Source organism: Mustela lutreola, chromosome 10 (genome assembly GCF_030435805.1).
Source record: "Mustela lutreola isolate mMusLut2 chromosome 10, mMusLut2.pri, whole genome shotgun sequence".
Taxonomy (NCBI): domain Eukaryota; kingdom Metazoa; phylum Chordata; class Mammalia; order Carnivora; family Mustelidae; genus Mustela; species Mustela lutreola.
In genome coordinates, this window is record NC_081299.1 from 5697257 (window position 1) to 5719788 (window position 22532).

General features: G+C 40.2%; 1 protein-coding gene across 4 annotated transcripts in view; it reads right to left on the minus strand.

Annotated features, from left to right (window-relative positions):
- The window catches only part of RERE (arginine-glutamic acid dipeptide repeats), a 422365-nt gene that overhangs the window by 121440 nt on the left and 278393 nt on the right, over positions 1 to 22532 (minus strand). For 3 of the 4 annotated variants that reach the window (XM_059138457.1, XM_059138460.1, XM_059138459.1), the window contains one exon: positions 603 to 651. In XM_059138457.1, the coding sequence (XP_058994440.1) occupies positions 603 to 651 (49 nt within the window). Of the gene's footprint in view, positions 1 to 602; positions 652 to 14860; positions 15072 to 22532 lie in introns of those variants that run through there. The other variant, XM_059138461.1, reaches the window with a different exon arrangement.

The window sequence follows — 22532 nt, forward strand, 5'->3', positions numbered from 1 at the left end:
CAATCCATAAACAAGTTGTTATATTTGGTGCTCCAAAACATTTCTTTTTAAAAATAAAACTTAATAAATATATTTAAAATCTGATATAAAATAAATGAAAGTATAAAAGAATGTAAGCATAATAAATCTGTTCCTTTCCAAGAATTTAAGCATCTTTTACTTAAGAACCACTTTTTTCGGGATACCTGGGTGGCTCAGTCGTTAAACATCTGCCTTTGGCTCAGGTCATGATCCTGGGGTTGCCAAGGGCGTGGGGAAGGGGCATGGAGAATTAGTATTCTATGGGAACAGAGTTTCAGTCTGGGAAGATAAGAAAGCCCTGGGGGTAGATGGTGTTGATGGTTGCATGGCGATATGAATATACTTAAAATCAATGAACTGTACACTTAAAATGTTTAGAATGGTAAATTTTACATTATGTGTATCTTATAACAATTTTTTAAAAGTATGCAATGATAAGGGGGAAAAAAAACCAACCCTGCATTTATATAAAATTCCCTAAAGCTTAACAATGATTCTAAGCTCCTGCTTAACAGAATAAAGGGCCAGCAGAATAATAAGAAATAAAACCCTACTGGAAAAGCTACTAAAATTTGCTTTACCTGATGGCTAGGACCAACACGAATCTCTCCCTGGGTGCTGTTCAGCCTCCTGTCACGAAAAGAGCAGATCAGGTTAGCGCATACAGTTCTGGCATTGACATTCACACATTGTTCTCAAGGCAAATAATTCATTTGAAGTAAATGAGGGATAACCCAGGAAGAATTAAGTTCCCCACTATTTCTAGTGTTATCTTGTACATGCATACTCCCCCACCCTCCCTACAAATCTCTAAAATCTCTTTCCTCTAAAAACCCCCTTCCTACCGCTTCCTGTCCTGACTCCCCTACCATTGTTCCTTCAGACCTCAGAGAGGTACATTCTGACAGTACAACCCCAAGAAGTACAACCCCAGGAGAGGTTTCTTCTTTTCAAAACATTTCACAGGCCCTACTATAAACTTTATTGAAAGATAAACAAGAGAACTATGGTTCCTAGCACACACACTGGGTCATTCATTCATTCAACAAATATTCATTAAGACCCAATATACACTCCAAACTGTCCTAGGTGTTGGGAGATAAAGCAATGAGCAACACAACCCCCTGCCTTACTAGAACTTACATTCTTATCTGGGTGTAAAACAAAGAAACAAATAGATCAGATGATAAAAGGGCTAAAAAATTAAGGAGATGGGTGAATGGTGAACATTTTTACAGTTCTTTACACAACATAGTCAGAAAAGGCCTTTGTGGGGGCAGGGGGAGAAGGGCAGAGGGAAAGGTAGAGAGAGGATCACAAGCAGGCTCCATGCCCAGGAAAGAGCCCAATAAGGGGCTTGATCTCATGATCCCAAGATCATGACCTGAGTCAAAATCAAGGGTTGGGCACCCAACTAACTGAGCCATCCACGCACACCCCAGAAAAGGCCTTCATAATAAAGGGGGGGGGGGGGAGGAAAAAAAAAAAAAGCAGAGATGAAAAAGGTGTGGGAATGAGCCCAGAAGATCTAGGAGGTGGAAGAATCTGTCTTGTGGTGTGTTATGTCATTCCTACTGTACTTGCAAAGCTCACCCTCTCTTGCTTCAAATTCTAGCCATGCCAGGTTCCTTTCAGAAGCCACTACTTCTGTAAAGCCTTTCCTGATCTCCTTCCCATTTCACCCCACAACTCCCCAAAGTGTGTGTTGCCTTCCCCTTACGCTCTTTCACAAAATGCTTGTGGACTGTTTTGTCCCAGCCTTGCACAGGGTGCTCACTGGGTATATGGTGACGGACAAAGAAATACAGTCCCTGCCATCCCGGGGCTCCACTCCCAACTCCTGGTTACCCTCAACTCTGAGTCATGACTAACTGCAAGAGGTCTCAGGCCACACTTCCCATGCCCAGGGACAAGTCTGTTGTGTTGCAGAGCCACCTTTGAATTTCCAGCAGTGCTAACGGTGGCTGGTGGACTTTGCTGTGCTGCAGAGTAGAATGGAGCCAGCAAAGGACCAGAGATGCTGCATGGTCTCATGTTTGTCCTCCACGAGAGTTGATAACCCCAGTGTTAATGTATAAGGTTGTTAAAATGAATTCTGGAAAATGATTACTTCCTTCTTTTGACCCAACAATTTCTCTCACAAAAAGTCTTACTTGGGGAAAGTGGGCAGTAGATATAACGAAGGGAGAAGACTCAGAAGGGAAAGTTATGGTCAAGTTCTTAAGGAGCTCACACTCCAACTACCCAGGAAGTAGGATCCATTCCCAAAACACCAGAAGAGGTCCAATCAGTACACTGGTAAGCATAAAACATCTCAGAAGAAACAATACAAAAATGCCAAGGAAAATGATCAAAATTAGACAGGCTTCACAGGGAGAAAACAGTGCATGCAATAGTTAATTTCCAAAGAAATTAATGTGAAGGGGAGCACATCAGCAGGACAAAACAGGACTTCCCAAGAGGGAATCAAACCCTGCACAGCGGGAGAAAAGGCTGTGCAAGTACTGTCTATACTATACAAAGCACCTCAGTTCCCCACTAGGGGAACGGCATGTTGAAACACATGTCAAAAAATGGACTTTGCTAGTAGGTTGATGTAGGAAGGGCACGGCTGTTTCAGGAGGTCTGAGAAGAATCAAACAGGCCAGCAGGCTATTTTAATCATGAATACTTTAAGAAAAACAAGCAGTCAGTATTACTGACCATTTCCCTTCCAACTCATCCCTTTCTGTTTCATAACCAGCTATGAGCAAACTAGCTGCCAAAAGCTCTCCCCTGTTTTCCTAAATAGTTTCCAAATGCTCGCCTGCCTACAAGCAGGTCTAGCCAAAATGTGTCATCAAAGGCTTCAGCTGCAGCCCATCCAGTAACTTGTGCGCACAACTCAACTTCCAGGCTCTTCTAGAAGCTCTGTGCTATGCCAAAGTTCTCAAGTGGATGCCTATGAAAGCAATTCCTCATCACTGCTACACACACACTGTGAGTCCTTGATAATTCTAGAACAAACATTCCTGGTCTGTTTTTATTTTAATCTTATTCCTTTTTTATTTTTTGTTTCTTCTTTTAATATTTTCATATGCCAATATTATCGTATTTAGCACAAAAATGTGCCAAAATAACAAAACAAACACTAAATATCTTATATCCCACTGGTTTTCATAAAATAAGTTAATAATTATTACTAATAATAATTACATAAGTGACACAAACAAGTGTACTGAGGACCTTAAGAGCTTAAATTGGAAATGGTTTCTCTTATTTTTGTTTCTGTCAATGATGGGTACACTAACAAGGTTAGTGGTGTAAAAAGCCCAAAATAAAACAACCTTTGAAAATTTAAAAATCAGTTTTTGTAACAAAATTATTTCTTAACCATATGCAATTTTAAATATCAAGTTTTCTTATAGCAAGAAATACATCAAAATTATTTTTTAAAAATATTTTATTTATTTTATTTGACAGATCACAAGTAGCCAGAGAGGCAGGCAGAGAGAGAGAGGGAAGCAGGCTCCCTGCTGAGCAGAGAGCCCGATGTGGGCCTCGATCCCAGGACACTGAGATCATGACCTGAGCTGAAGGCAGCAGCGTAATCCACTGAGCCACCCATGTGCCCCAACAAAATTATTTTTGAAGATTAGGATCCAAGGTAAGCAGACAATGGCACTGGCCTACCATTTCCAGGAACTCCTGAATATAGAATAAATGGTAGAAACGTGTTTTAGGTCCAAGATAAAAGGAGGCAGATAGCAACACGCCCCTTTAGAGAGAACTGAATGCATCTGAGAGAAAAACTGTCAGCATATGAAGTAAAGACAGCAGACAAGAAGTAAGCTTTGTGGGAAATAGCCAGTATCCAGCCACATCTGCAATCCACTGAACAATCCCCATCCCCCTCCCTCTTCTGACAGCAGCCAAACTCCACATTAAACTACATGTTCCTTAGGGTGCCTGGGTGGCTCAGTTGTTAAGTATCTGCCTTCAGCTCAGGTCATGGACCCAGGGTCCTGGGTTCAAGCCCTGTATCCGGCTCCCTGCTAGGCGGAAAGCCTGCTTCTCCCTCTCCCACTGCCTTTCTGCTCATGTTCCCTCTCTTGCTGTCTGTCTCTCTCTCTCTCTCTCTGTCAAATAAATACATCAAATCTTTAAAAACAAAACAAAGCAAAAAAACCATGTTCCTCCCCTGCTGCCTCACTGCCCCCTTCTTCTTGCATGCTCCTCTTGTGGTCCAAAGCGCCCTATCAGAGGATGATACTCTGCTATGACTCATTCGGACATTTCCTACCTCACTACCCACCATGGGACTGTAGACTTCTAAAGCACAAGAAATGATACCCATCTTGTGTGTCCCCCAGAATCTAATACACTACCTGCCTTTACACATTCAGGACAAATGTAAAGTTCCTTAGTAGCATGAATACTTCTAGATTACCAATTGTAAAACCTGACAAAAATCACCAGGAATTACTATTTAAATGCAGTATCAACAGCCTGTGGAAAACACTCTTAATAAAATCACATGCTGACTAGTACATATTTCCTTTTACTTAACATAACAGTTCCCAAACTTTGGTCTCAGAAATTCTTTATGGTCTTTAAATTACTGAGCATTCTAAGGAAGTTAGATTTTTGAGAAATTTCCCCACCTCCAAAATTGTTTTTAAATAGCAATAAGCCTATTACATATTAACATGTATAACTTATTTTTTTGAAAAATAATTGTACTGAGAGATGCCTGGGTGGCTCAGTGCATTAAGCCTCTGCCTTCGGCTCAGGTTGTGATCTTGGGGTCCTGGGATCGAGCCCAGCATCAGGCTCTCTGCTCTGTGAGGAGTCTGCGTCTCCCGCCCCCACCCCCCCCCCACCCCCCGCCGCTGCCACACTCTCTACCTGCTGCTCTGCCTACTGGTAATCTCTCCCCCTCTGTCAAATAAATAAATAAATAAATAAATATCTTGAAAAGATAAAGGAAAACATCTATTTAAACCAGAAAAAAAAAAAATTCAATGAAAACAGAGGCAATGTTTTACATTTTTGCAAATACAATATAGGACTTAATAGAAGACAACCAGATTCTCATATGTGCTTCAACATCCAATCTGTTGCAATAAGTTATTTTATTTTTTTTAAGATAAGATTTTATTCATTTATTTGAGAGAGAGAGAGAGAGACAGTGCAAGTAGGTGGAGGGGCAGAGGGAAATGGAGAGAGTCTCAGGCAGACTCCTCACTGAACACAGAGCCTGACATGCAGCTGGATCCCACAACCCTGAGATCATGACCTGAGCTGAATCAAGAGTCAGATCTTAACCTACTGAGCCCCCAGGTGCCCAGCAACATGTTAGTTTAGTTAGAGTATTGAAGAAAAACCTAGACTCACAAAGACAGTAACTGGGAATGGGAAGAATATTTTAAGATTTTATTTATTTGACAGACAGAAATCACAAGTAGGCAGAGAGGCAGGCAGAGAGAGAGAGGAGGAAGCAGGCTCCCCGCTGAGCAAGAGAACCTGATGTGGGGCTCGAACCCAGGACCCCGAGATCATGACCGGAGCCGCAGGCAGAGGCTTTAACCCACTGAGCCAACAGGCACCCCTGGGAAGAATATTTTAATAGTCTTTTTGACAATTATGGATATTATTTTGGATACTACCCCAAAATTCGACAAAGTGGTCATTTCTTAACGTTTTTTACCACAATACAAATCTAAAACCTCATCTATGATCTTTCTGGACTCTTGTACATTAAAAATCCATTTGTCTTGGTCCTTCAATGGGTCCTTCTACCTGGACATGATTTTTGTAATGTCATGTATAAGTTAGATGGAAAATATTGGATTCAGGCTTATCCTTCAATTAGTAACAATGACAGTTAGCATGTAAATATTTCTTACTGTTCTAGGTGCTCTGCAGTTTCATTTCTATGTATTCATTTAATTCAGATTTTGATATTAATGGAAGCATTAACAGTGACAGTCCCAGAAATATAGAGCTTATTGCATCTTATATGTGAAATAACACAGCTGCTGAAGAGGTTTCTGCTTGATGTATACTGTTGATTAATTAAATAACTAGGTCTGGGCAAAAACAGGATGGCCACCAATTAAGGAAGGAAAATCCAGACCAAGAACAGTGTAAATCCCAGTGAGGTCGGATAAAGGACACTACATACAAAATAAGAAACCAAAGATGGAGGTCATGTTCCAGGATAATGCAGGACAGATCTATATACACTCCTGTCCCTGCCTCAGTGTTTTCACGACATTATCTTAAATTTAGATACCTGCAGTTGCGTGACAAACACCAGCAAAATAATAATACTAGTTATCACTTACTAAGTATTATTTGTGCCAGGTATGTATTATTATTCTTGTGACAACCCCATGAAGCAGTATCTCCACTTTATAGATAATAATGACAGTACTAATTGTAGTATTAGTAAATAAACATATACGGTGAACATTTACTATGTACCAGGCGTTTTAAGCTTAAGCAAATTCCAAATATTTTCTTATCTAATCTTAAGAATGACCCTATAAGGAAGGTGCTATTATTACTTCTTCACATAAGGAAACTGAAAATGAGAGAGAGTTATGAAACTGTCCAAGATTACACAGCTAACAAGGGGAAAAAAACAGGATTCAAACTCAAGTTTAGTTGACTCCAAAGTCAGAGCTCCTACATGACAGAGATTAAGCTACTGAACCAAAATAATGTAATCACGAATAGAACAAGTATGAGAAACCATACCCTTCTCTTCATTTCAAGCATCAAAGAATTATCAAAAAGAGTTTTAGTTTGAAAATCAGCTTAAAAGTGAAAACCTATAGGGGCACCCGGGTGGCTCAGTCAGTTAAGCATCTGACTCTTAATTTCAGCTCAGGTCATGATCTCAGGGTAGTGACATTAATCCCCAAATTGGGCTCTGTGCTGAGTGTGGAGCCTGGAGCCTGCTCAAGATTCTCTCTCCTTCTCCCTCTGACCTCCATGCCCCCACTAAAAAAAATTTTTAGTGAGAAAACCTATCAAAGTTAAGGGTCAATTTATATAACATGGTCAAAATAACAAAATTATAGAAACTGAAAACAGATTAGTAGTTGCCAGGTGTTAGAAATGGGGGATGGGTAGGAAGGTGAGGGAGCAAGAGGTCTGTATGGTAACGGAACAGGTATGACAATGGCAGTGGTCACATAAAGCTACACTGACTGACACCACACGCACACACACACACACACACACACACACACACACACACATTTTACTAATGTCATATCCAGGTTCTGATGTTACACTAGAGTCACACACAAATGGGGAAAGTGAGCAAAGCATATATAAGAGCGGTGTGTAGTAACTTCCGACTGCCTATGAATCTAAAAAATTAAGTTTTTAAAAGGCCAAAAAAGTTCATTGGCTGAGTGATGTATTACAGGCAGACTGGAGAGAAGAAAGCTAGATATGAGGAAAGCTAATTAAATGGCCCTAAGATTCCCCTAAGATGTACTGTAGACAGCTGAACAAGTAACAGAAGAAAGAGTGCCACAGTTAAGGAGAAAAGATGTTCAAGGAACTAAGTCAAGTCACATAAATTCTTTTTTCCCTGTATTTACTAAGGATTCTGGCTTGAAGTCATCCTTTTTGAGACATCCCTGTGAATCATACTTTAAAAAAAAAAAAAAATTGACACCATCCTCACCAGCAAGGATGAATGTCTCTGTGAGCTTAATGCAAATAATATATGTTTTTCAAAACAGCTGAGGTTCAGTCCCCATTATTCGACAAATCTTCGCTTTGGACTATGAAAATACAGTCCCAAAAACCAAATTACAACAATAATGGCAAATCATTATGTTTATTCCTTGAGCACTGAAAGAAAGAAGAAAGAAAGGAAGAAAAAGAAAGAAAGAAAGAAATTCATTGTATATGAAATCTGATACAAAAGAAATCCATGTAACAAAGCAGTATCCATGGCAACTACAACTTAATATTTCAGTCCTCTTCAGCTGCAGTGGATTAAATAAAATGACAAGATGTTCCCTTTGAAAAGTAACCTGTTACCATGGAAACATTTTAGTCTAAGAAGTAAACAGGGAATGGACAGAAAGGGGCAGGAAGCCTGTAACTGAATATCAAAAAGGGAGAAGCATCCACGCAAAGGAGATGAGAGAGCCGGCTAGCCAGATGCAGGCTGGGAAAGGCAAGTGTCTGTGAAGGAACATTCACTCAAGACAAGCAAATAGCTCTACAAGAGTGTGGTAGCTGCTTACATCAAGGACCTGGGTCTACAGGGGAGGAAGAAGTACAAGAGCACAGGATCCCAGGGAGAAGACATGAGCTGGCGGAACAGAGGCCTGTCACAGGGAGCTGGCATGGGTTCCCACCCTCAACCCAGACCTGGTCCTCAATCCAAGCCCAGAATATCACAGCAGCGTGGCCTACAGCCCGTTCCCAAAAGGCTTGAACTGCGTAACTCTCCAGTTGGACCCCTTCTTTGGGGCTGGTATCATGCATGAGTGAAATCACTGTGCAATCTTCCTTCACCTTCCTTCAGATCACCGGCTCAGGGTCCTTTTCCATAAGCTGTTCAGTTGAGCAGGAAGACTGACGTGAAATCAATACAAAGAAGACTCTAGAAATTCTACTACTCACTAGCTCATTCAGACAGTGATCACAGAAATGAACTATGGGTCCAAAATGAAACAAAACAAATTTTAGGAAAACTGAAAGGCAATTTATCAGAATCATTAAAAAAAAAAAAAAGATTTTATTTATTTGAGAGAGAACAAGAGAGAAAGTGAAAGCATGAGGTGAGGGGCAGAGGGAGAAAGTAGCCTCCCCTCTGAGCAGGGAGCCTGATCAGTATCATGACCTGAGCCAAAGGCAGATGCTTAACCAACTGGGCCATTCAGGCACCACGGGAATCACTCTTTTTTAAGCAGGGTTGTGGGCAGGAGTGAAAACAAGAATGATAAGAAGGAAATCTAGAATAGCATCCTGGGTTTCTCAGATTTCTCCAGCATGAACGCACATTTCCAAAGCAGTCTTGTCTTTAAAATTTTTTTAAGATTTTGTTTATTTCACAGAGGGAGACACAGCAAGAGAGTGAAGAGAAGCACGGGAAGTGGGATAGGGAGAAGCAGGCTTCCCGCTGACCAGGGAGCTCAAGATGTGGGACTGGATCCCCAGACTCTAGGATCACGACCTGACCTGAAGGCAGACACTTAAACCAAAAAGACTGAGCCACACAGGCACCCCCTCTTAAAAAAAAATTTTTTTAACATATACTTATTTATTTTAGAGACAGAGAGTGCACGTGGGGGCCGGCGGAGAGGGGGAGAGAATGAGAATCAGCAGACTGATGCAGAGCTTGCTGGCACAAGCCTGAGATCATGACCTGAGTTGAAATCAAGGCTCGGACACTCAACCAACTGAGCCACCGAGGAGCCCCACCCCAAAGCAGTCTTTAAGAAGCCTGAACTGTCTTTAAAGTCTGACACAGTATCTTAAAACCCATGTAAACTTTGTATTCTATTGACAATATATTCCCATTTGTTTTAAGAGGAAACAATTCCCTAAACCTGATTAAAATCACTGTGCTTTGTATACCCTATTGTATTGTGTACCCTATGCACAGAGTACCCTATCGGACGTCCCAAGACTCCAGCAGCCCGCTCCTGGGAGGGAGGAGATGTGACACACACCACAGCAGATGCTTAAGCACAAGCGAAGAGCATAGACTTCAGAATCCCATGAGCCTGGATTAAAATCTCAGTAACAAAGTTTTATTAGTTTACATGTGATCTTGAGGACACAATTCAATGTCTCATCTAGGAGATGACACTCATGATGACTGGTTAGCAAAGTTGTTATAAAAATAAAAGATGACCTATATGGAGAAGCGGCACCAGCACAGTAGCCCCTGCTATTATTAGCTTTAAGTACTGGCAACCGACAACAACACAAGCTAATTCCTCTACCAGGAATTCCCAAAGCACCACCTACCTCTTCTCAACCCTTACCACAGGCGTGATTTTTTATTTATTTGGCATGATTTTATATTTATTTTGTGTAATTATTTCCTCCAATGTCCTGACCTTAAACTGAAAGTACCATGCAAGTAAGGGACCAAGTCTGTTTTTACCTCTGCATTATATCCGAGGGCCCACTGGCACTCACTAAATATATTCTAAATGAATAAATGACTCCAATATTTCAATTCATCTGTTGTTTAGCCATAGGTAGCAACTAAGCACTTCGGTACAAAATTAAATCAAGCCACCTGTGATAGAAGGCTAACCCTCCTGCCCAGCAGAAAGGATATTCTGAATGAATATTGATTTATCATAAGAGAGAGAGAAAGAGAGAAACCCATCAACAGTTGAAAGAGTTAATGTTTCAAGTTCAGACACAAATGCAAAGGTCAAGACAGAAACTCTTCAAAATCCTGAATCATGATATTCTACATTTTCCCTGATGGAAAGTTCCTTAGAGGCCATGTGATCTCATCTTGGAGCTTAAGAGAAGGAACCAAGGCCTGAGAAGATAAAGGTGCTCTTTCAAAGGGTGAGTTAATTATGGAGGAGTCCAGGCCACAGACGTAGTTCTCCTTCCACAGAGTACCGCCGAAATAGAAGTCAGAGTCCAGAACTAAGGATTTAGGCATTGGCTGAGGAAAAAGAGGAGATTTCATGCTGATAATAAGATGCAGTCAATATGCCTCTATATAACGTATGTGACATCGGGAGGGAAAATGGTAATAAACAAAACAAAACATAACAAAAACCAAACCAACATATGAGAAAGAATCTCATTTCAAAGCAGTAATCACAGCCCAACACAAAGCTGTACATACATAAAGATTTAGAAAACAGACTTATTATTTTAATCCTACTGTGATTGAAATAATTTATAATGTAGCAATATTTGAAGATTAAGCCAATCTGAACAAAAATATTGCTGGCTTTCTACACACCAAAATCAAACTTTATAAAACCAAAAATGTAACATCCCCAGACAAAGAGGGACATTGGACTCCAAGTATGTCTTCAATGCATGTGTGAATGTCTCTTTGTTCCCAGTGGGAAGTCTCTGGGAAATACTATGAAAATCATGACCATCGCCTCCTGCCTCTTCACGGTGGTGGTGTGAGAACGGGAGGAGGAGAAGGAAGAGGTGAGGGCAGGGAGGAAGAACGCAGAAACACACACACACACACACACACACACACACACCATCAGGGAAGTAAGAAAAGAAGGACGTTTAATGCTGCACACACTGAACATTTTACTTGACATGTAAGTAAAGCCTCTTTAAAATTTTTTTTTTCAGGAAATATAAAGAAAAATATAAAATACCCAAAGGACAAGAGAAGAAAGAAGATCAATAAATGGTGGTTAAACAAACTGGTCACTAATTTAATTACCATAATTTCCAACACAACTCTTGACGCTGTCTTATGTAGACTCACCAAAAACTATAGATGTTGTTGAGATAACCGTACCTACATGAGATTGTAGACTTGGCCTTTAAATTAGTAACAATAATATACTGAGTAATAAAGTGCCAAATAGTTTATACTGTTTTCACCCCATCTTTATAACTGTGAGAAAATATATTTATTTTATTGGAGATATAGTCCATGAGAAAATGAAAATTCAGAGGAGTGAAGAAACTCACCCAATGTCACTATTTAGGTGGCATTTGAAACAAACCATCTAACTCTAAATCTAGTCTTTTCTCCTACAATAAATGCCACTCATTTATTCAACATATTTATGCCAAAGGCCCATTGGCAGGCACTCTAAAACAAACTAAGGCTATAAGCACAGATGTAGCCCACAGCCCAGAAGACAAATAGTCACAAATAAATGTATAATTCAAAGAACTTTGATAGAAATAATGTCTATTTGTCTCAACTGAATGAAAATGAGCTGTTGTAGCTTAGAACCAAAGTATCAAAAATACACAACATGAGAATAGAATAATTTTCTTTCAGAACTGCTTTAAGTATGTTCAGGAACCCTTACCCTCCCCCATCACAAGCTGCTCAATACAGATCATCATGAGTTTGGGAGGGGACTCATGAATGCATACAAATTCATGAATTTCATTATTTCACATTTCCCTTCAGTCTGTATTTTCTATTTTCTCTCTCATTCTGGAGGAATTTTTTTCCTAATGGCTTTAGAATAAATGTTTCTCTGGTGGAAAGATAGCTCAGTTTAAGGGTGCCTGGGTGGCTCAGTGGGTTAAGCCTCTGCCTTTGGCTCAGTTCATGCTCTCAGGGTCCTGGGATCAAGTCCCGGACTGGGCTCTCTGCTCAAAGGGGAGCCAGCTTCCTCTTTCTCTGCCTGCCTCTCTGCCTACTTATGATCTCTGTCAAGTAAATACATAAAATCTTAAAAAAAAAAAAAAAAAGACAGAAAGCTCAGTTTAGTAATGACCAAAAAGTAAAGTGGAAAATGAAAAACAAATTCAGAAGGAGAAAGGCTCAGAAACAATGAACAACTTGGAGAATCACAGACATGGTGAACATTAGGTCTTAGGTATACCAGAGTCTTCCAATCAAATGCACCAGACCAGAACCTAGGAAGTGATCCAAAAATGGAGTTATGTTATTAGCAGATTCACAGGCTCTAAAAAATTTATGTTTTACGTAGGAGGAACCCTTTAAATCTAAGCCTCACCTCTTGGATTCTCATTCAAGATTCTAATATAATGAGAAGGAAAGCTACTAAAGGATACTATTTATATGACTAGTGAACTTTCACTTCTATGTTCTTCTGAAAACATAGGCTGTCTGTATTCACCAACATTTCCTGATACTCTGAGGTACAACAGGAAGGGAGTGATAAGACAAAATGAAACTAATAAGCATCTTTCCAATGTCCAAGCTGTGAAGACCCTGGACAACTTCCCCAGCCAAGAGAATAACCTCCCAGTGCTGTCCCTTACCTCAACCACCACCAGACAAGCACAGGAGCCCCTGAACACGAGATAGCTGGTCAACAAGTAACATTCCAAAAATATTTTCCCAAGACTGGGAAATACAGAACAAATGCACACTACACAGGGAACAGCTCTTGTGACTTACTTCACCTGAAGTAAGGATCTGAAACACAGGATCTGACTCTACACAGCCAGCAGTGGTCACTTCAAGTCCTCACCACCGAAACAGGTGACCGCATACGAGCTCACAAGTGCGCATCCGTATTGGGCCATGCCAGCCAGCCGGACCAGCGGGAGGAAACTGCCCAGAGCTTCCTAGTCCACTTTGTTTGGTAAATATAAAAAAAGTTGAAGAAGTGAAGGCCCTACAAAAGAAAGGCAGTCCACAACTGTTTTCTTGACAAGTACTGTCCTGACTCAAATGAGGATTTTCTGAAACAACTCTGGAGTGTTAAGTGCCACCTCTGGGCCCAGATCCTCTTGTCTGCAGAAACGGTAATTTTAGACTGAAAATAGCAGAAAGGAAGAGTATTCGAGCAAAACGGAGTGATAAAGACAAGTTCCACATTCACATTAAACAACGAAGGGCTTATGCTCAGAATCTCTCCCCATATCACTGATGTCCCATCCATTTCCTCACTATCCCGTGAGCACTTATCAGCTGCACTTTCTTCCGTATCACATGCCTCCACTTCCAACCTCACAAATACATAAGACTTAACTGTCACTTCAAAATTTTTTCCAACTTTCATCAGAAGAAAAAAGGGGAGAGAAAACAGAGAGTAACAACTAATACGATTCACCAACCTCACCTAGCATATACTTGAGTAAGAACTGAACTCGTCCTAACCCTCAGCATTATGCCTGGCTCCCTACACTAACCATAGTAAGAGCATCTGTTTGAGGCCTGGCTTCAAACAGGACACACAAAAAGTATGACTCCCCGACAAGGAAAAGGCTAGTGCCGGGCCCATCAAGCAGTGGGCCCGCTCAGTGCTTCTGGCCTGGCCCGCTCAGTGCTTCTACCTTCTCTAGCATCAACTCCTCTTTTTACTCCTCTCCTACAGAATGTGTAAGTCACACAACAAAATACATATACACCACAAATGCCATCTTCTGCTAAAACAAACAAAATAAATAAAATACCTGAAACCTTAACTTCTATCACAGATGTCACTGCATACAATTCTTTTCTTAATTGTCATTTCCCATAAACTCTGAAAATGGATTGTTTCCTTCTGAAACAACAGAAATTGATGTGACATAACCTTTTACTTATCTTAAAGAAATTTTTTTAAAGGTGATAATGCTGCGACCAGGGTCCACAACTACTTCCTCCTGTATATGTCATAATCTCTAGTTCATCTTCAGACTTCAGAAACAGATCACAAGAAACATAATTTGCTCTGGCAAACAGGCTCTCAATCAAAACAAGTTCCACCCACCTTCAAAGCAACCAATAGCTGCCCACCTACCACCCTTCCTAAAACATCCAAACAGAGCTGCTCTGGGGCCCAGGCATTCCCTGCCAGCCACACGGCAAAGGAGCAGCCGGCACGTTTGTTGTGCAGGTGCCTGAAGGCAAACAAGCTCAGCACCAGGCACCCATGCAGGACTCGGGCTAAAGCTATACCCGGAGAGGAAAGGCGAAGGGAAAGGGGAAGGGACAGGGACAGCTGGGATCCACAACGTCTCCGTTTGCTTAAAGCATCTCTGGGCAGACCCATTCTTAGCTGACTTCACGCTTCCCAACACCACCTACATGGCCAGCCAGGGCTGAATTAAAGGCTCGTAGGAACATGCACTATGAATGATGAAATGATTCATAAACATCTTCAGAAGTGAGAAAGAGCAGCAAAAACCATCACTGTTCCGGTGAGGCCAGAGGAAGATAGCCTACCTGCAGGGGCTGAGTGGCTCATCCATGACTAACAGAGGCTCTGGTGAGTCTAGCTGTAGCCCTGAACCTCTACTTACTGGTAAAACTCTGCCCTTTTCTACTCTAACAACTCAAAATGGAGGCACATGCAGTCTGAGAGACCTCATAGAGCTTGCACTGAGCTTGTGCTATGACCTAAGCCTTCACGCAGAACGCAGAAACTTCCCCCCACACTGACAGGACTGAGCATGTGCTGTGACCCTCCCTCATCCATACACTGTCTCTCAACGCAATCAATCTCAACCCTGCTGTTTCCGTAAATAAAGCCCAGCCAACAGACTCTGCAGCTTCTCCCTGCATACCAAGCTAGTGTGCAGGGAAGTGGGGCCTTAGAAAGGGGATCCGAGACAGCCAACACCCGGGAACTCAGAAAGCCAAACCATCCGTTGAGAGGCTTCAGAGAACAGCCCTGCTCTGACAAGACAACAGCAAGTTTTGCTTTTGTCTTTTTTTTTGGGGGGGGAGGGGTAATTGTGATTTTATATAGCAAGATCTTTAAGAAGGAATAAAATCAAAAGATACAGATATGAATGACCATACACAGAATGAATGAACAGAAACGACAGCACATTTACAAACACAGCAGTAGCTACTTACGGGGAACAACCCCACAAATTTCGTTTTGAAAACTCTGTAAACATTTGGGAAAAGGCCACACAAACAATTTGGGAAAAGGCCACACAAACAATTCTGGCAAAGCTGTGGAGTTCTGAGTATTGTCACAGCTCCAAATGCAGTGTAGACAGTATAGAAAGCAGAGTATCTAAAGAACACTTTATTCTATGCAAAGAGCTTAATCTCTCTTAAATAAGAAGCTCCAAAATTGCCTAATAAATAAAAACATTTCTCAAAGAAATACTAATCCATTCAGGCATGTCTAGCTTGAAAAATGTCCTTCTAATACTAACAAGGGCAGGAAAGTTCAAATCAAGAGTTCAAAGAACACCATGCCACAAACATCTAAAAATCTCATCTGAGATCTCATGACTCAAAGTTATAGGCAATTCCTTTATTTTTTTAAAAGATTTTATTTATTAATTTGACACAAAGAGAGAGAGAGAGAGACAGTAAGTGCACAAGCAAGGGAAGCAGCAGAGGGAGAGGGAGAACCAGGCTCCCCCGTTGGGCAGGGAGCCGGACCAAGGGCTCCATCCCAGGACCCTGGCTGGGATCATGACCTGAGCCAAAGGCAGAAGCTTAACCGACTGAGCCACCCAGGCACCCCAAGGCAATTCTTTACAGCACTAACCAAGAAGCTAAATTCATTTGAAATTTAGTCAGAAAATATTTCTAAAGCCACATCAGCAAGGCCACGCCATGCCAGTCATACTGAGTGCTGTGAAGTATTCATATTGTCCACAGCACTGGCCAAGACATTTTCTGTTAAAATCTTTAGAAACGCACTTTATGCCTCTTCCCACGACCTCCACCTCCAACAAAAAGGCAAAGTGGGCTGTCAGCCATGTAAGATAGCCTAGTTTGGGATGTGTACGCAAGCAGAGATTTCCATTTGCAAACTAAGAGATGATTCTATGTATGATTATTTAGTTACAATTAAAAAAGGAAAATTAGACCATGAAACTCCCAAAAACGTATAAAGGACAAGACAGAGTAGGAAAGAGCAGTGCTAAGTGTGTTTCCCACAAATATAACAAAGTGTGAAGAACTTAAAAACCTGCTTAAGAGAGTGCTCTGTGTCCTTAAGATCCCTAAAATAAATATAGGATGCATTCCATTTCTTTAGTACTCCTGTTTTTGCTATCAAATAAACTAAATTCCGAGACTTTGACTAAAAAGCTCTCATTATACTGAAAATGTCATTTATACAATACAAGAAATGTCAAATACACTTGAAGAAGTTTTGCTTTCGACCCAGCCCCTGAAGCAAGGATCCACAGCTTGGAAGACCACTTTCCTTATTAGCACAAATAACATGTCCGCAGACGCGTGAGACCAAGAACAGTCCGAAGAAAAAGACTCTCTGAAACAGAAGCGACTGAATTGCCTAGAAGCCAAACAGCACAAATACAAAGTATTTCCTTCAAAAGTGCATTTCTCAAAACTACCAAATCACATAGAAAATGCTCTGTTGGAGAAATAAACATAAAACAATAATTGAATAAATTCATCATTATTCTGAAAAACCACAAGAGTTTTTCCATGAAATATAGCATAAAAAGCAATTCAAGAAGTGTAAACTATAATTTTGACCTCAACAAATACCCTGAGTGACACTACGGGCAAGCTACCAAAACCCTACAACCTTTTCTCCAAACACTGGGTCCTGTGGTGGCTGCAGCCTCTTTCAACACCCTCTTGGTTGTCTTTCCTGACACTCATAGCTGCCTGACCTCATAGATGCCTCGGCAGGCCACCTGGACAGAACCCCCCGCCCTGTTGCACAGTGGTGGCACACTCCAGGGCTCACCTCACCACGCAGTTCTCTTCTCGTGCACGTGCAGAATTCACCCACTTACCCAGAAGCCCAGCCAGAAACTCTCTGGAGAGACCTCCCTACTGGGAACAGCTGGGAAACCTCAGAGAACTTCATTCTCCTCTTGCTGCCCCCTAACTCATGTCAGCTTTTCCTGGGGTGCCTCACCTCTCTTGAAAAGATGATAAGCTCTTTGGGGGCAAGGACAGTATCAAAATCATCTTTACTGGAACTATCTAAATCTCTTCTTTTGTACCTCAAAAAAAAAAATAATAATAATCTGATACACTGAGAATGGCACTTAAGATGGTCATTCCCTGGCAGAACTTACAAAACCTAAATCTAACAATGAGGAAACATCAAATAAACCCGAACTGAAGGATATTCAACAAAACTGACTTCTAACTCTTCAAAAATGTTAATACCATGACAAAAGAAAAAAAAGCTAAGAGACATGTTGTGAAAACAAAGAGAAGTAAGGTGTATTAAAGAGATCAAACAACTAAATGCCAATCACGATCAGGGGGAGAAATCACCCTGAAGGTCAATATTAGAAAAACTAGCAAAATATAAATATGGACTATATTAGAAGAAACAGTATTTTATCAATTTCACCTTTCCTGATTTTGCTAGCCACATCATGATTATGTAAGAGAATGTCCTTGTTCTTGAGAAAGACACACTGAAATACTTAGGGAGAAAGAAGCTTGACGCTGCACCTCATTCCTAAACAGTTCAGGGAAGGAGAACAGAACAATGAAGCAAAGAGGGTTAATACAGAGAATAACTCAGCAAAAACAGAAATAATAAGGCAAATCTGTAATACATTTAAAAAGATATATAATTTACAAAATAAAATCAGTAAGATAAACTGTTCAAGCAAATATTACAAAGTGTTAACAACTGGTAAACTGGGTGAAAGATACATATAGGAGTTACAGGTAGTGGCATTGTAACTCTTGAGTTATATACATAAAATACTTAAAATGATACACGCGCGCGCGCGCACACACACACACACACACACACACACGACACCTACTTGTACTAGTTAGCCTTCAATCATCAGTCCTCACGGAGTCTGAAGACTGGACACGTGACTGGCAACAAGTGACCTGCCAGGCTATCTGCTTCCGCAGTGCTGTTAACCCCCAAACTGAATCACTTAACACCCAACTGAGTTCAATCCAACCTCTGACTCTGAGGTCAGCTCTCCTCAGAGAAAATCGAGGCACCCTGAAACCTAGTGATTTGGTAATTAAGTAAGCCAGTGGGCCATTTTAACATAAATTCCAGATCTAGAAATGGGCTCTGTTTCCATTGAGCAAGTCCTATCTTACACTGAGGACAACCCTGTGACTCTACTCAGCACTTCCAAGCCCCTGAGACCTGGGCTTTGATTTCTCCACAGTTGTCCTGACCACTAGATGTCTACTTACTGCGGTTGACTCTCCACCTAGACCTCATTCCTGCCACACTTCCCTGCCAGCGGGCTGCCTGCAGGGAGAGGCACACACAACTTGCACAGAGGCTGCCCATGTGCTTCCTTCTGTGGCCTCTAATGCTAGGTCTTCCCTAACATCCTGTGATCCCAAGTACTCCTACACTGTCTTCTGATCTTAGACCTCCCTCTCTCCTCCGATTCATCCTTTAGCAGACAACAGTTGAAGGATTAACATTTTTTAATAGATTAAAGGGGAGCTTAGAGGGTAAAATGAAAATACTATATTAATGGGTTCTTTCCAAATTTTTTATTTTTTTGTTTCTCAACAAATAAAAGAAAACCTAGGAAACCAAGTTTTCCAGGTTTTATTTCAAAGAGTTTTTTCTTACTAGAAATAGAAAAATATTTAAAATGTTTAATTTATTAGCAACATACTATAAAGCAAAAGCAGCAACAAAAAATTAACCTTCAAGCAATTCTAGAGAAAAACACTTGTTGGAGGAAAAAAAATTCTATTTGACTTTTAATTAGTACTAACTTCACATCAAGAGAAGGGAAGTTGGGGCACCTGGGTGGCTCAGTGGGTTAAGGCCTCTGCCTTCGTGATCGCAGGGTCCTGGGATCGAGCCCTGCATCAGGCTTTCTGCTCGGCAGGGAGCTTGCTTCCTCCTCTCTCTCTGCCTGCCTCTCTGCCTACTTGTGATCTCTGTCTGTCAAATAAATAAAATCTCTTAAAAAAAAAAAAGAGAGAGAGAAGGGAAGCATTTAGAAACAGCATGTTTTCATTTTATTTTCTAGCTGTCCCTCATGTTGTGAACATGGAGCAGAGTGTTATACAGACGGCTCCGATTTCCAACAAACATGCTGGTTTATCTTATCAGTTCTAACTATCTGTTCACACGCTTTCTCAGAGTCCCTATGGCAAAAGCTATTATACCATATTATTAGAGGTTCACTTCTTCATCCCCAATTCTCATACATTTTCATGTCTTAATGGACATGGAATTCCAATTTTTTTCTGAAATTAGAGGCATACTTCCAACACTCTGCCTTTAAGTAGAGTGCTTATTGTAGATTTCTGTTTATTCAGTCACAAGAGGGCAGTTTCATTCTACAGTTACTTTGTAAGAGTTCCTGTCCCCAACATGGACTAGCTGTTGACATTCAACAACTGTTTTCTCAACATCAAGATGTGTATATAGTTCTTCTTCATCATTTAAAGTGGTAAGCTATATTAATAGCTATAAACCCAATTTGGGAAGTGTTCTATAAACCCAATTTGGGTAAGTAGATTTTTCATGCTTTACCAGATTCCATTTTCTATTATTTTATTTAAACATCTTACATGCATGTTCCTAAGTAAAACTGACCTATAAATTTTACTTTTTAATCTGGTTTTGGTATAAAAGTTTAACTAGCTTCATAAAATTACTCAGAGAACCTACACCATCTCTCTCTGTTCCCTCGAATACTGGTAGAATTTACCTATAAAGGTAAAAAAAAAATTTAATTTTTTGTCTAATGAGAAGAAAAGGAAATGTCTTGCACAAATTATCAAAATGCCTTTAAAGGAAGAAGGCATGCTTTTTTTTTTAACCTACTTCCTCCTTCTACCAGCGTGAAATTTGGGTGTCACAGCTACCATTCCCCTGACACCTTGAGTACAAGGTAAAAATTAAAGTTAAGGATAGGTCCCTGGTGGTTGGGGAGCCCCACACACACCCAGGATTGCTTCTTCTCAGAGTTTGAGAGGGAAATAAAGGTCCTATTTTGTTTCAGTCTGTTATACTGTCTCTGATAGTTCTAGCACTGAAGTTCTCAGGTGTACATCAACTCAGGTTGATGGCACATGGTTTCTTCCAATATTTTGTGATTTTTAACAATGCATTTGGCATTCAAAGATATAATATCTGCAGGTATTCTACAAGTTCTTGAATGAGAGTAGGCTTCTTGGAAGCTCAATGACCCAAGACCAATTTTTATGTTGTCTTCTCACTCTAGAGTTCTCTATTTTTCAAGAATGCAAATTCATGTCCCAACTGTCATGTGGGGCAAAGCCCAAAGTTATTAATTATAAGGGAAATTCTCCCTCTATTCCTCCCTCTTTTTCTTTCCTATGTTAGAGTACCAGCCCCAAATAGGTTTTGCTATCATTTTCCTCTAATTCTGGACATATCATCTAGCTGACCCTTTCACTCAAGAACAGAACTTCGATGGCTCTAACTTGATTGAGGGCTCTCAGTTCCAATTTCTTATCCCCCTGAGATCAAGACCCCATCTCCTATACCTAGTGGGTGTTAAAGGCAAGACCCTCTGGTTAAGGAGACACTAACTATCCCAATCTCCTCTTATCATGGGCTGGTGAACGATCAGCTTAATGCTTTACTTGACAGTTTCTTTTAATTCCTACAAGATCAGCTCTGCATTTAGAAGTTCTGTTATATTTTATTCAACATTGGTAGATGTTTACTGGCAAAGCATTTTTGAAATTATCAAATCTGATTTTTTTGTCCTATCTGATTAAAGTTCTTATATTTAAAAAAAAAAAAAGTTCTTATATCCTCAGTAGGGCTGCATTTCCAAATACACATGCACTCTCAACCGTTTCCAACATTTGCCATCTGACATAAACCTTGTGAGAGTTCAAATGTGATGGCAGAGGAAAAGCGACCAAAAAATTTTTATACCTAGCTCCAGCTTCTTGTCCTCAACCGCTACACAAACACCATGAGCTATGATGAATGGAAAAGACAACTTTACTGACCAGAAAGAGATTTTGAAATGTCTGGAATCCAAATTAACTGAAATAAAGGAGATCTAGATTGTTACTGAAGTATAAAGATTTATGTTGAAAAAAGACAGTCACAATATTATTTAGAATAACTGAATACTAGAAAACCATAAATGTTCAACAAGATGGGAAGAGATAATTATTAGACATCCACATCATCGTAGATAAAGTGTTCATCATAAATGTTTGTGTAAAATGTTTAATGACATGGTACTATGTTCATAATAAAAGAAAATGAATAAAAGAATGCATAATTATATGTACATTATATGTAAACAATATTTTAATCATGATCTTAACACATACACATACACCCATACACACATGCATGTAGATGTAAACCAAAGGGGGAAAACACAAACATGGATTATACAATTATTTTCATTTCAGCCTGCTTCTTTAACTTTTGTATTTGTCAAGTTATTCTCTAGTGAGCATGTATTTTTCTTTATTAGAATGCTTCAAGTTATTTTCCAGCACAGCCAGAAGAAACTGAGGTTGTATACGAGTCAATCTATGATAAAATCATCAATGTTCAGAGCACAGGCTTTGAGTCAAATAGGCTTGGGGTTTCCAGTTTAGTAACTATATGCCTTAGGCAATTCTTTAATATAATGCCAATTTTCTCATTTGTAAAATAAAGGTAATGCCAACCTCACTGAGCTTTTATGGGAACTGAAGAATAAAGCACAGAATAAGCATTTACTGTGCCCTGGGTAGGGCAGTAGTTGTTGTCCCCTGGGTCCTAAAAAGAAGATGTTACAAATTCGATTCTTTGACGTCATGCTTTAAAAAATACCAGAAGCTAAATCTACTAAAAATACAGTTCAAGATACCAAAACCTATCCATGTGGGGGAGAGAGCAAAGTCAGTGATAGGAAACTGAAGTAAAAATATTAAGGATTATGAAATAAGATTTCTCACTCTTAAAAATGAGAATTATAAATAAGAAAAAAACCAGCAG